A 13,048-nucleotide genomic window follows, 5' to 3' on the forward strand; every position below is an offset into this window, starting at 1 on the left:
GGCGGCGGCGGCGACGGCCGCAGGAGGCGCAGTCTCCCTCCCAGGTGCGCGCTTCGCTCCCGGAGCCGCGGAACTCGGCGGCCGCCATGGCGTCCAACATGGACCGGGAGATGATCTTGGCGGATTTTCAGGTGAAGTATCTGGTCCTGTTCCCCTTCCACCTCCAACCTCGTGGGTACACGGTGCCGTGAGGGTGTCCTCTTCCGAGGGTTTGAGCGCTGCAGTAGTGTGTGGTTTTAGGCTTTTACACGGTTCGTGGCTTGGGGTGTGTGTGTGTTTTGTGAGCCGTGGGGGACTCACATGCTATGTTGGGTGTGTAGAATGTGTTAGGTACAGGTTGAATGGGATTTGTAGGGTGAAGGGATGTTATGATATTTGGTGATTATCTGTGTGAACCGTGTAGTAGTTACCGAATTATATGGGGAGTGTGTAGAATTTGGAGATACTAAGTGAGGAGATATTAAGTATGGGGTGTTCTGGGTGGCGAGTTTTGGGTTTGTTTTTCATGAGGAAGGTGTAAAGTATGGAGTGTGGGTGTGGAGCATGTGGTGTTGTGGGTGTGGTGTATTGTATTGAGGGAAGAGTAAAAAAGAATGAAAGGAGGAGGTGATGTGGTAGGAACTCTTCTAATTCCCTTACAGAGGGACACTGTGGTCATTTTCAAAAAGAAATAAACATTTTAGACTTTGAATGCCTTATTGGACTCCTTGGAGAGTACGAAGTTAAGGAGAAGGCGGATAGATTATGTATACCAGGATATTTCTGTGGTGAATTCACAAGCTTAATAAATTACCAGTTCATTTTTATGGATCCCCCTTCCCACAGATTTGAATTGCTTGATTGGTGTCCTTTCTCCAGGAATAATTTAAAGCATAAGTAAAGATTATTCCCTTACATATCTGAACCCAACTGTAATGACACTGGTATGTATCTTGGGGAGGTCCTTTGAAAGTAGAGCTGTGTGTATCACTACAAACTTGCAGTTGGGACCAATACCCTGTGAACACCACTTTTACTTTTTGTTTCTTTTTAAAAAATATTGTATTTTTGGTGAAAGTGTGCACAGCAAAACAGGTTTCCATTTAACAATTTCTACATATATTTGTTCAGTGACACTGGTTACATTCTTCACATTATGTCAGCATTCTCATTTCCATTCTAGTTGTTCTGTTCCCAATAAACTCGTCTCACTGCCCCCTCTTCCCCTTTCTCATCTATGATTTAGAGTACTTGTTGCCCATTTGGTCTCATATATATGATTTTTTAAACGAGTGCAGTACTCAAGGGTGATATTCTTTACTTTATGAGTTAGCCTGCTATTTAACTAAAAGGTGACTTCAGGATAGTTTTGATTCAGGATTTAAAGAGTATCTCGGGGATTCCTCCAGTATCAGTTGGTCCAGTAAGTCTGGATTTTTTGAGATTTTGAAGTTCTGTTCCACGTTTTTCTCTCTATCAGTGTTGTCATACTTAAAACTTTTTTTTTTTTTTATTTTGAGAATATACACAGCAAAGCATACACCAATTCAGGAGTTTCTGTACGTACTATTTAGTGACATTGATTGCATTCTTCAAGTTGTGCACCCATTCTCACCCTCCTTTTTTCTGAGTTGTTCCTCCCTCGTTAACATAAATTCATTGTCCCTTAAGGTTCCTATCTAATCTTTCAAGTTGCTGTTGTCAATTTGATACCATATAGATAGTTATTAAAAGAGCGTAATGCTCAAGGCAGACCCGGTTTTTACCAGTTAAGCTAAACTATTGTTTGGTTTTAAGAAGACTTCAGGGGATATTTTTCGTTTAAGGTTTAAAGATTATGTCAGGGCAATCGTTTCAGGGGTTCATTCAGTCTTCCTGGCTTGGGAAGTCTGGAGTCCATAAGAATTTGAAATTCTGTTCTGCATTTTTTCCCTATTGTTTAGGATTCTTCTATGGAATCTTTGATCAAAATGTTCAGTAATGGTAGCTGGGCACTATCCAGTTCTTATGGTCTCCTGGCAAAGGAGGCACTTGTTCATGGAGGCAATTAGCCACACATTCCCTATCCTCTTTCTGTTCCTGTTGCGCCTTCTTCCTCTGTTGCTCCAGGCAAATAGACCACTCCTTGTGCCTTGGATGGCTACTTGCAAGCTTTTAAGACCCCAGGCACTATGCACTCAACTAGGAGATAGAACAGAAGCACTAAACAAGTTATTAGGCCAATTAACTGGGGTGTCCCATGAAACCATGACTCTAAACCTCCAAACCAGGAAACCAAATCCCATGAGGGTTTTTGTTGTACATGAGCTGCCTTTGCAGCTATTCTCTTTTTTTTTTTGTCATTGTTGTAAATATGTCTGTCACAACTTTTGCCAATTTATCTTTTTACAGGTGTATAACTTATTGACAGTAATTACAATAATCAACTGTGCAACCCTACCCTTAATCAATGTGATACTTCTATCTATCACTGTTAGCCCACCCTTTCCCCATCCCTCCTGCCCCTGGTAACTGCTAATAAACTTTGTTCTGTATACTTTTGCCTTTTCTTGTCTTTTTATGTAAGTGAGGTCGTACAGTATTTGTCCTTTCGTCATTGACTTATTTCCACCTTTGCCTTTTGATGTTTGGTGAAGAACATATTGTAGTGAGACATTTTTAACCTTTCATTTTGACACTAATTAAGATACTGTCAGCTGCTACAGGCAGACTTCACCCTCTTTCTTTAATACTGCCATCATTGCACATAGTCTAACCTAACACAGTAGACAGTATTTTTCCTTACTGAGATTTTGTTGGGCTTTTTGTCTCTCTCTCTCAGTGTTCTTTTAAGTTCCTTATTTTTGCAACTTAATGTTCTGTTGAGTATTCCAGAGTTTGCTATTTTGGTTACCCAGTGGTAAGTGATTTATTAGGGATATGCATATATCTACATTTGATTATACTGTAATCTCCAAACTCAGGCAGAAAGGAGAGTTCTTAAAATAAAAGTTGACCACAAGCTTTGGGTGTTTTGTAGGTTTAAGATTGGCCTGAGATTTTTTGCCTACATAAACATTTCATCTTCTTTCTTTTTCATCCTCCAATTCTGTCTTTTATCTAATGTGAATACAGTTGTGTGAAAAAGGACATTATAATTCTAGGTGTAGTTTTATCCTGTTATAAAATTGTTGTGTTCTGGTGTATATGGCTTTAGACAAAACAGTATAGCTTGACGTTTACCTCATCAGAAGCTTTAAGATAATTACAGCATCACATCTTTTACTTCCTCTGATAACTTGTAGCTGCTTGCTCTCTTATTTGTGACAATTACGACTTCTGCTAACCTTATGTTGGCTAAAGGGCAGGAAATTTAGAATTCTTGCACTCAGAGGAAAAGTAAGATTTTCTGACAAACATCAGGGATTTTGGTTTGGAAATCAAAATGATTATTTTGATCACATTAATAAATTCCAGTAAGGTTTTCTCTTCAGATCAGTGACTGGTGACTAGTGCCAAATGGAAGAAAGCTAATGGCATCTGCAGTGAGCAGTTGTTTGCCAAATGGTGAGAGTTAATTTTATATTGCCAAATAGTTAAGAGAACGTTATTGGTAGAATAAAAAGTTATTTGGGAAACTGTACACGTTAAGCAAGTTAGCCTTTTGTGTGTTTAGGAACTCTGTATTTCTCTTAAAATGATGATACCAGATCAGTTTGCTTTCTCGGTCATAGTTTTTAAATTGACTATTCTTTCTATTTTTGTATTGAATAAGAGTTTTATGAGATTAACTTTAAAAAATAAACATTTATCCAATTATAAGCAATCCGTTAATTTGGATGCTCGGATAACACCAGCTTCTTCTATAACTGGGCAAATCAATTTCCATACCCAAAAGTGAATCATGGTACAAGTATACTTTATCTACCTCATGTGGTTGTGGGAATTAATGATTGTTTTGAGAGCTCAGTGCTGCCTTTGTAGAAAGAAACATAATTTTAAAATATGATTTGGTTTTAAAAATAAATAAGTGCCAGATTTTGATCAGTGCTGGATAGTAGGTTCTAACAAATACAATGTCTAAATATGGAAAAGCTTTTGAGAAGGATTTTGTATTCTCTTTGACTATTTCAACTCACTAGAAAAAGAAATTTTATTGAAATTAGTAGGAGAGTTGTGATAAATAATGAATGGATATTATAGCTGAGATTTTATGGGATATATTTGGGACTTTGTAGATGGGCGAACTTATTACAAAGCAAGCATATTCTAAATTGTCCTCTGAAGGATTTTTTCCCCCAAATAAAACAGCTCCCAAGGTTTTGAATGGACAGAACGACCTTATCCTGCTTACTCAGTTGTTTTTAAATTCAGCTCTGAACAAGTGAGTTTAGAATTTGGAACATTCTACCAGAAATCAGTTTTAAATGTAAATACTGTTAGCTAGTTTGTTACTGGTAAAGGAATGAATAGAGTAGTACACCTACAGTTCTGGCTGGCCAGAGCCAGGTGGGGGTGTAAAGGAATTTCCTGGGTTTAAAAAAAACAGGCAAGCATTGATGAATCGTGAGTTTTTTTCTTTCCTTAATGTCTTTTTATAACAAAGAGATGCATTCAGGTGAAAGTTCCAAATCTTGTTCTTTATGTAATTGTAGAATTCTTTAAATTTTTTTTTTTTTTTTTAGGTTGAGGTGTGGAGTAAAAATCATTGATCAAACAAACTTTTCAGACCCTATTTGATTTCCTTAAAGATGTGAAAATAGTTATCCAAACAGAATTGCACTTGGTATCAAATAATTTTAGCAGCATTCGTACCTCTTACTTTGAGCCTGGACAGACAAAAAAAAGAGTCCTCCATCTCTCCCCTATACACTTTCAATTAATGCCATGCTAATTTTTTACCCTGTCTGAGGTAAATTTTTATAACGTATACATTTTCTTTGGGAACAAAACGGATGGTATTGCAGTTTAGATTAGTCTCATATGTTGGTCTGATTTATTTTTCCATTTATGTTTCTCTGTTGCTGAGAATATAGAGACAGAGGTCATTACTGTAGTGAAGGAAAAAAAGAGCAACTCTCACTAGTAGTAATATTTTCTTTCACACTTTGTCAGAAACAAAATCTCACCTGCCTTGTTAAAAAAATATTCTTTCTCAACCTAGTTACAGTGATCATAAAACCAAACCACGCCCGTTGCTGTCGAGTCGATTCTGACTGATTGCCACCCTATGGGACAGAGTAGAACTGCCCCATAGGGTTTCTAGGGAGCGGCTGGTGAATTTAAACTGTTAACCTTTTGGTTAGCAGCCGTAGCTTTAACCACTGCACCACAGGGCTCCTACAGTGATCACAGGGTCTCTTATGTTTCCTGTACTATACAAATGTGCCTGTGTTTTTCACTCTTGTGTTTTTCACTTCTGTATTCCCCACTGGTAATACTTTGCTACTTAAACTGCTTTATAAATTTTCATATATTGGATTATCATCATGGGATTTTTAAGTTTTCATTTGCATATGAGTTCCATTTTGAAGCCTGGACTCTTCCATGATACTCTTGGTAAGTCACTTGTAAGTAGTTTCTAACCCTTTACAACATTTTTTCCTTCTAAATGAAGCTGTGAATCCCTCTTCTTTCTTTTTTAGTTTCACAAAAAGAGGTATCTTCTACAAAAGAGGATGCCAGACTGTGGGAGAAGAAATGGTATCAATCCAGACAAATAGGTATCTTTTGTGATGTGGATTAGGGACCACCAAATTAAATATCCATTGAACATTGTATTTCATTCCTGGGAGGTTACTTTGGGCAGGAGTATTGTGGCTACAGTGGTCTTGTCACCTGACCTTTTTTCTTCCTCCTTTATCTTTATTTATTAGAGGAACAGTTCATGCTCTTTTTGTGTTTGGATTGTAGGTCATTGGGAAAATAAGGTTTTGGCATGTAGAATAAAGTTTAGGAACATAGACTTTGGGGTCATACTACTTGGATTAATTCACAGCTCTGCCGTTCACTAGTTGTATGATCTTTGACAAATCACTTCACACCTCTGTGCCTGAGTTAATGCATGTAAAGTGATTAGAACAGGTGTCTGTTATACCAAGAACCCATTGCCACTGAGTCGATTCTGACTCATAGCGACCCTGTAGGACAGAGTAGAGCTGCCCCATAGAGTTTCCAAGGGGCGCCTGGTGGATTTAAACTGCCGACCTTTTTTGGTTAGCAGCCATCCACTTAACCAGTACGCCACCAGGGTGTCTGGCATAGTAAGTGTTTAATAAATTTTAGCTTCTATTTTTATTTTTGCCAATTTTAGGGTCCATACTTGTTCTCTGTATGGGATATCAGAGATCATCTATTTCAAGCTTCTCATTTTTCCTTTTGTGAAAATTGAGACCCACAGGAATGAAGTGACTTTCAAGATCAGGGGTTGGTTTGAAACAAAAGATTTTATCCAGGTATACATTAGAGTGTTCATTTTCTAGTTATTTTGTCTGATAGCTTGACATTCTTGAGGGAAACAAGACCTGCCATTCAGAAATTTCTGTGTGAGAAAACTTATACATAAAATAAATTGGCCATGCCTGGCATATAGTACACATGCTATAATGAAGGAAGGGAGGGAAGGACGAAAGAAGAAAGGAAAGAAGAGAAGAAAGAAAAATGGATGCAAGGAATGAAGGAAAAATGGATGAATGGATAAATGAATGAATGAGAAAGCTGATGTTTTGTCTGGCCATCCCTAGTCCACCACTCTAGTGCCATGCTTCCAAGCTCACAGGTCGCTAGCCATGGACTGAGCACAGTCTCTAGTATTGCCTGTTGTTTGCTGGACTGGTTTTTTTTTTTTTTTTTTTTTTTAGTTGTACTTTAGATGAAGGTTTACAGAGCAAATTAGTTTCTCATTAAACAATTAATAAACATATTATTTTGTGACATTGGTTGCCAACCCCTGATGTGTCAACGCTCTCCCCTTCTCAACCTTGGGTTCCCGTTACCAGTTTTCCTGCCCCCTCCTGCCTTCTCATTATTGTCCCTGGGCTGGTATGCACATTTAGTCTTGTTTTGTTTTATGAGCCTCTCTAATCTTTGGCTGAAGGGTGAACCTCAGGAATGACTTCAGTATTGAGTTGAAAGGGTGTCCAGAGGCCATACTCTCGGGGTTTCTCCAGTCTCTGTCAGGCCAGTAATTCTGGTCTTTTTTTGGTGAGTTAGAATTTTGTTCTACATTTTTCTCCAGCCCTGTCCAGGACCCTCTGTTGTGATCCTTGTCAGAGCAGTGGGTGGGGGTAGCTGGGCACCATCTAGTTGTGTTGGACTCAGTCTGGTGGAGGCTGTGATACTTGTGGTGCTGGACTGATTTTACAAGAAGACCTATGGATCCAGTAGATCAGGCATCAACAAACTATATCCTGCAGGCTGGCTTCCTGTTTTTGTAAATAAAGGTTTATTGGAACACAGCCACACCAGTTCCTTTACCTATTGACTGTGACTGTTTTCATGCTACAGTGATGAGGTGAATAGTTGAGACAGAGACTTTATGGCCCACAAGCTCAAAATATTTACTATCTATCTGGTCCTTTAATTAAAAAAGTTTACTACATCCCCTACCCACAAATGAAACCAGTACTTTTCCTTCTAGCTTTTATTAAACTAAAAACAAAACAAAAATAAAAAATAAAAAAAACAGTTGCCGTTGAGTTGATGTCTACTCATGGCAACCCCGTGTATGTCAGAAAAGAACCGTGCTCCATAATGTTTTCAGTGGTTGATTTTTTTAGAAGGAGATCGCCAGGACTACTTCTGAGGTTTTTCCGGGTGGACTTGAATCTCTAACCTTTCGGTTAGTAGCTGAGTGCATTAACTGCTTGCACCACCCAGGGCTGTTGTTTTTGTGGTTGTAGCTCCCATTGAGTCGGCCCCTGACTCCGGTGACCGCATGTGTTAAACAGAGTGGAACTGCTCCATAGGGTTTTTTTGGCTGTAGTATTTACGGAAGCAGTTGCTGCTGGGTAGGTTCAAACTGCCAACCTTTAGGTTAGCGGTCAAAACACCCGTGCCACCTACCTTTGTATTTTGCTGAACTGCAAAGTGCTAAAACATTTAAATGCCTCCCAGTAGCATTATATGGTTACACCTCCATGGGGGCAGTTGTTAGCATTGCACCTAGGCAGATTGGAACCTGTAGGATTCTTGTTTCTAATTGGCTGTAGTTCTCTGAGCAAGTCACTTACCTTTCTGGGCTTTAGTTATTCAGTCTATAGAATGGAAATCTGCCTAGAGCCATATCTACCTGTAAGCAGAAGACTGGACTAGATCAGGTTTTTAAATAGAGCCTAGACAATCATTTGGCATGGGTGGGATAGAGAAATTTAAATATAAGTCGGTTAATTGATCTAGACCAGGGCCCAGCAAACTGCAGCCTGAAGGCCAAACTACCATCTGTTTTGGAAATAAAGCCTTTTTGGGACACGGTCATGCATATTCATTTACATATTGTCTCTGGCCATTTTTGCCCACAATAGCAAAATTGAGTAGCTAACTGCATGGCCTGCAAAGCCCAAATATTTACCTCTGTCCTTACCATCAGTGGTTTTCAACAGAGGGTGATTTCTGTCCTCCGGGGGACATTAGGCAGTGTCTGGAGACGTATTGGCTGTCCCAACTTTGGAAAGGGGTGCTACTTACTGGCTTTTAATGGGTAAGAGCTAGAGATGTTGCTAAACATCCTGTAATGCACAGGACATCCCCCTACAGTGAAGACTTATCTGGCCCGAAGTGTCAGTAGTGCTGAAAAACCCTGATTTAGATCAGTGATTCTCAAACTTTAGCATGCATCAGAATAGCCTGGAGGGCTTTGCTTTTTTTTTAAAAATTGTTGTAAACAATATATATAACACATTTGCCAATTCAGCATGTTTTCTTTGTACAGTTCGGTGACACCAGTTAATCATATTGTGAAACCATCATTAGTATCTGTTGCCGGGTTTTCCATCACCATAAACAGGTACTCAGTGCTTCCTAAACAGTGACTCCCCTTTCCCTCTTCCACCCACTCTTTGTAACCACTATTAAACTCTGGCCTCCGTACATTTGCCTATCGTAGATATTTCATATAGGTGGGATCATATAATATTTGACCTTTTGAGATTGAGTTCACTCAGCATAATGTTTTCAAGGTTAATGTTGTAGCATGTATCAGGGCTTTCTCTTTATGGCTGAATAATATTCCATTGTATGTATATGCCACATTTTGTTTATCCGTTCATTTCTTATGGACATTTGGGTTGTTTCCACCTTTTGGCTATTGTGAATAGTGCTGCAATGACCCTTAGTATACACCTGTCTATCTGTGTCACTTGGGTATATGCATACCTAGGAGTGGAATTGCTGGGTCATATGATGGAGTCCCTGGGTAGCACAAATGGTTAAGCGTTCGACTGCTAGCAGAAAGATTGGTGGTGTGAACCCCCCCCAGAGGCACCTTGGAAGACAGGCTTAGCGATCTGCTTCTGAAAAGTCATAGCCTTGAAAACCCTGTGGAGCACTTCTACTCTGTGCACATGGGGTTGCCATGAGCTGGAACTGACTTGATGGCAGCTAACAACATCAACAACGGTAGTTCTGTGTTCAGCTTTTTGAGGAACCACCAAACTGTTTTCCACAGTGGCTGTATGTACCATTTTGCATTCCCACCAGCAATGGATGAGGGTTCCAGTTTCAGCCCGGAGGGCTTGTTAAAACACAGGTTGTTGGACCCCACCCCAGAGTTTCTGATTCAGTGAATCTTTGGCAGGGGGAAGGGGTTAAGAACCTGCCTTTCTACTAAGCTTCCTGGTTATGCTGATACTGGCGATCCAGGGAGGGACCACACTTGAGAACCACTCAAGTTCAGTGCTTTCCTGTGATTCTTTGGTTTTGTGATCTTAAGTAGTGATCATTTCTTCGACTTAAGAAAATTGAGTTTTTCGATATACACTAGATGCTTGTGCTAAAATAAACTGTTTCGTGACTCCACGTCTTTTTGTGTCCCTTTGGAAAATTTCTATTTATCTTTTAAAACCTACCTCCTACATTTTGCTTATAACATCCATACCCTGTGCCCGGTTAGGGCTAATCGTTTCTTCTCGTGTACTTTGTACATATTTCTCTTCTTTACAGTCATATTGAGGCCAAGAACTTTGTAAAATTACAATGCTGTGACTGAATTGCTATGTGTCAGTAACTCTTCTGGATTATAGTTTCACTTTCAAGCTGTTTAAGATGGAGTTTTAACTCATATCACAGTTGTTCACCATGTTAGGTAACTAGTCATTGGCTTTAAACGTTGGAGGTGAGTTTGAGATAATTTCAAGAAGCAATCTGGCAATATTCACACAGAATAATTAATTGTATCTGCCTTTATACTTACTTAATGGTTATAGACTGCCACGCGTCTGTCAGTTTGTCATACTGTGGGGGCTTGTGTGTTGCTGTGATGCTGGAAGCTGTGCAAATGGTGTTGGAAATACCAGCAGACTCAGACATGGTGGACAGGTTTCAGCTGAGCTTCCAGACTAAGATAGACTAGGAAGAAGGACCTGGCGGTCTACTTCTGAAAAGAATTAGCCAGTGAAAACCTTATGACTAGCAGTGGAATATTGTCTGATACAGTGTCAGAAGATGAGCACTCAAAATACAACTGATGAAGAGCTGCCTCCTCAAAGTAGAGTCGACCTTAATGATGTGGGTGGAGTCAAGCTTTCAGGACCTTCATTTGCTAATGTGGCATGACTCAAAATGAGAAGAAACAGCTGCAAACGTCCATTAATAATCAGAATGTGGAATGTATGAAGTATTAATCTAGGAAAATTGGAAATTGTCCAAAATGAAATGGAATGCATAAAGATAGATATCCTAGGCATTAGTGAGCTGAAATGGACTGGTATTGGCCATTTTGAATCAGAAAATCATATGGTCTATGCCGGGAATGACAAATTGAAGAGGATGGTGTTGTGTTCATTGTTAATCATCATTAAAAAGAACATTTCAGGATCTATCCTGAAGTACAAAGTTGTCAGTGATAGGATAATACTCGTACACCTACAAGAAAGACCAGTTAATATGACTGTTATTCAAATTTACTCACCAACCACTCAAGCTAAAGATGAAGAAATTGAAGATTTTTACCAACTTCTGCAGTCTGAAATTGATCAAACTCATAATCAGGATGCATTGATAATTACTGGTGATTGGAATGCAAAAGTTGGAAACAAAGAAGGATTGGAAGTTGAAAAACATGGCCTTGGTGACAGAAACGATGCTGAAGATCGCATGATAGAATTTTGCAAGACTACTGACTTCATTACAAATACCTTTCTTCAGCAACATAAATGGCAGCTGTACACATGGACCTCACTGAATGGAATACACAGGAATCAAATCAACTACATTTGTGAACAAAGACGATGGAAAAGCTCGATATCGTTAGTTAGAACAAGGTCAGGGGCTGACTGTGGAACAGACTATCAGTTGCTCGTATGCAAGTTCAAGTTGAAGCTAAAGAAAATTAGAACAAGTCCACGAGAGCCAAAGTACGACCTTGAGTATATCCCACTTGAATTTAGAGACCGTCTCAAGAATAGATTTATGCAGTGAACACTAATGACGAAAGACTGGATGAATTGTGGAATGATTCAAGGACATCATACATGAAGAAAGCAAGAGCTCATTAAAAAGACAAGAAAGAAAGAAAAGACCAAAATGGATATCAGAAGAGACTCTGAAAGTTGCTCTTGAATGTAGAGTAGCTGAAGAGAAAGGAAGAAATGATGAAGTAAAAGAGCTGAACAGAAGATTTCAAAGGGGGCTCGAGAAGACAAAGTAAAAGTATTATAATGACATATGCAATGATCTGGAGTCAGAAAACCAAAAAAGAATAACATGCTTGGCATTTCTCAAGCTGAAAAAACTGAAGAAAAAATTCAAGCCTTGAGTTGCAATAGTGAAGAATTCTGTGGACAAAATACTGAACGACAAAGGAAGCATCAAAAGAAGACGGAAGGAATACACAGAGTCACTGAACCAAATAAAAAAAAAGGTAGACGTTCAGTTATTTCAGGAGCGTAGCATATGATCAAGAACTGATGGTACTAAAGAAAGAAGTAGGTCAGAGCTGCACTGAAGACATTGGCAAAAAACAAGGCTCCAGGAATTGATGCAATACCAATTGTGATGTTTCAGCAAACAGATGCAGTGCTGGAAGCGCTCACTCATCTGTGCTAAGAAATTTGGAAGACAGCTTCCTGGCCAACAGACTGGAAGAGATCCATGTTAATGCTTATTCCAAAGAAAGATGATCCAACAGAATGTGGAAATTATCAAACAATATTAATATCACACGCAAGTAAAATTTTGCTGAGGGTCATTCAAAAGCAGTTGCAGCAGTACATTAACAGGGAACTGCCAGAAATTCAAGCCTGATTCAGAAGAGGACGTGAAACGAGAGATATCATTGCTGATGTCAGATGGATCCTGGCTGAAAGCAGAGAATACCAGAAAGAGGTTTACCTGTGTTTTATTGACTGTGCAAAGGCATTCGACTGTGTGGAGCATAACAAATTATGGATAACACTGCGAAGAATGGGAATTCCAAAACACGTAATTGTGTTCACGAGGAACCTGTACATAGACCAAGAGGCAGTCGTTTGAACAGAGCAAGGGGATACTGCGTGGTTTAAAGTCAGGAAGGGTGTGTGTCAGGGTCGTATCCTTTCACCATACGCATTCAATCTGTATGCTGTGCAAATAATCTGAGAAGAACATGACATCAGGTTTGGAGGAAGACCTGCAATATGTAGATGACACAACCTTGCTTGCTGAAAGTGAAGAGGACTTGAAGCACTTACTAATGAAGTTCAAAGCCACCGTCTTCAGTATGGATTACACCTCGACACGAAGAAAACAAAAATCCTCACAACTGGACCAATATGCAACATTATGATAAGTGAAGAAAAGATTGAAGTTGTAAAGGATTTCATTTTATTTGGATCCACAATCAATGCCCATGGAAGCAACAGTCAAGAAATCAAATGCTGCATTGCACTGGGCAAAT

General features: G+C 39.3%; 1 protein-coding gene across 4 annotated transcripts in view; it reads left to right on the forward strand.

The window, feature by feature from the left end:
• The window catches only part of FAF1 (Fas associated factor 1), a 573,118-nt gene that overhangs the window by 6,093 nt on the left and 553,977 nt on the right, over nt 1–13,048 (forward strand). For 2 of the 4 annotated variants that reach the window (XM_023727088.1, XM_004371755.3), the window contains exon 1: nt 23–131. The exons of the other annotated variants lie outside the window; for them this stretch is intronic. In XM_023727088.1, the coding sequence (XP_023582856.1) occupies nt 87–131 (45 nt within the window). In that variant the 5' untranslated portion in view covers nt 23–86. Of the gene's footprint in view, nt 1–22; nt 132–13,048 lie in introns of those variants that run through there. 4 annotated transcript variants of the gene reach the window in all.

Source organism: Trichechus manatus, unplaced genomic scaffold (assembly GCF_000243295.1).
Source record: "Trichechus manatus latirostris isolate Lorelei unplaced genomic scaffold, TriManLat1.0 scaffold00015, whole genome shotgun sequence".
Taxonomy (NCBI): Eukaryota; Metazoa; Chordata; class Mammalia; order Sirenia; family Trichechidae; genus Trichechus; species Trichechus manatus.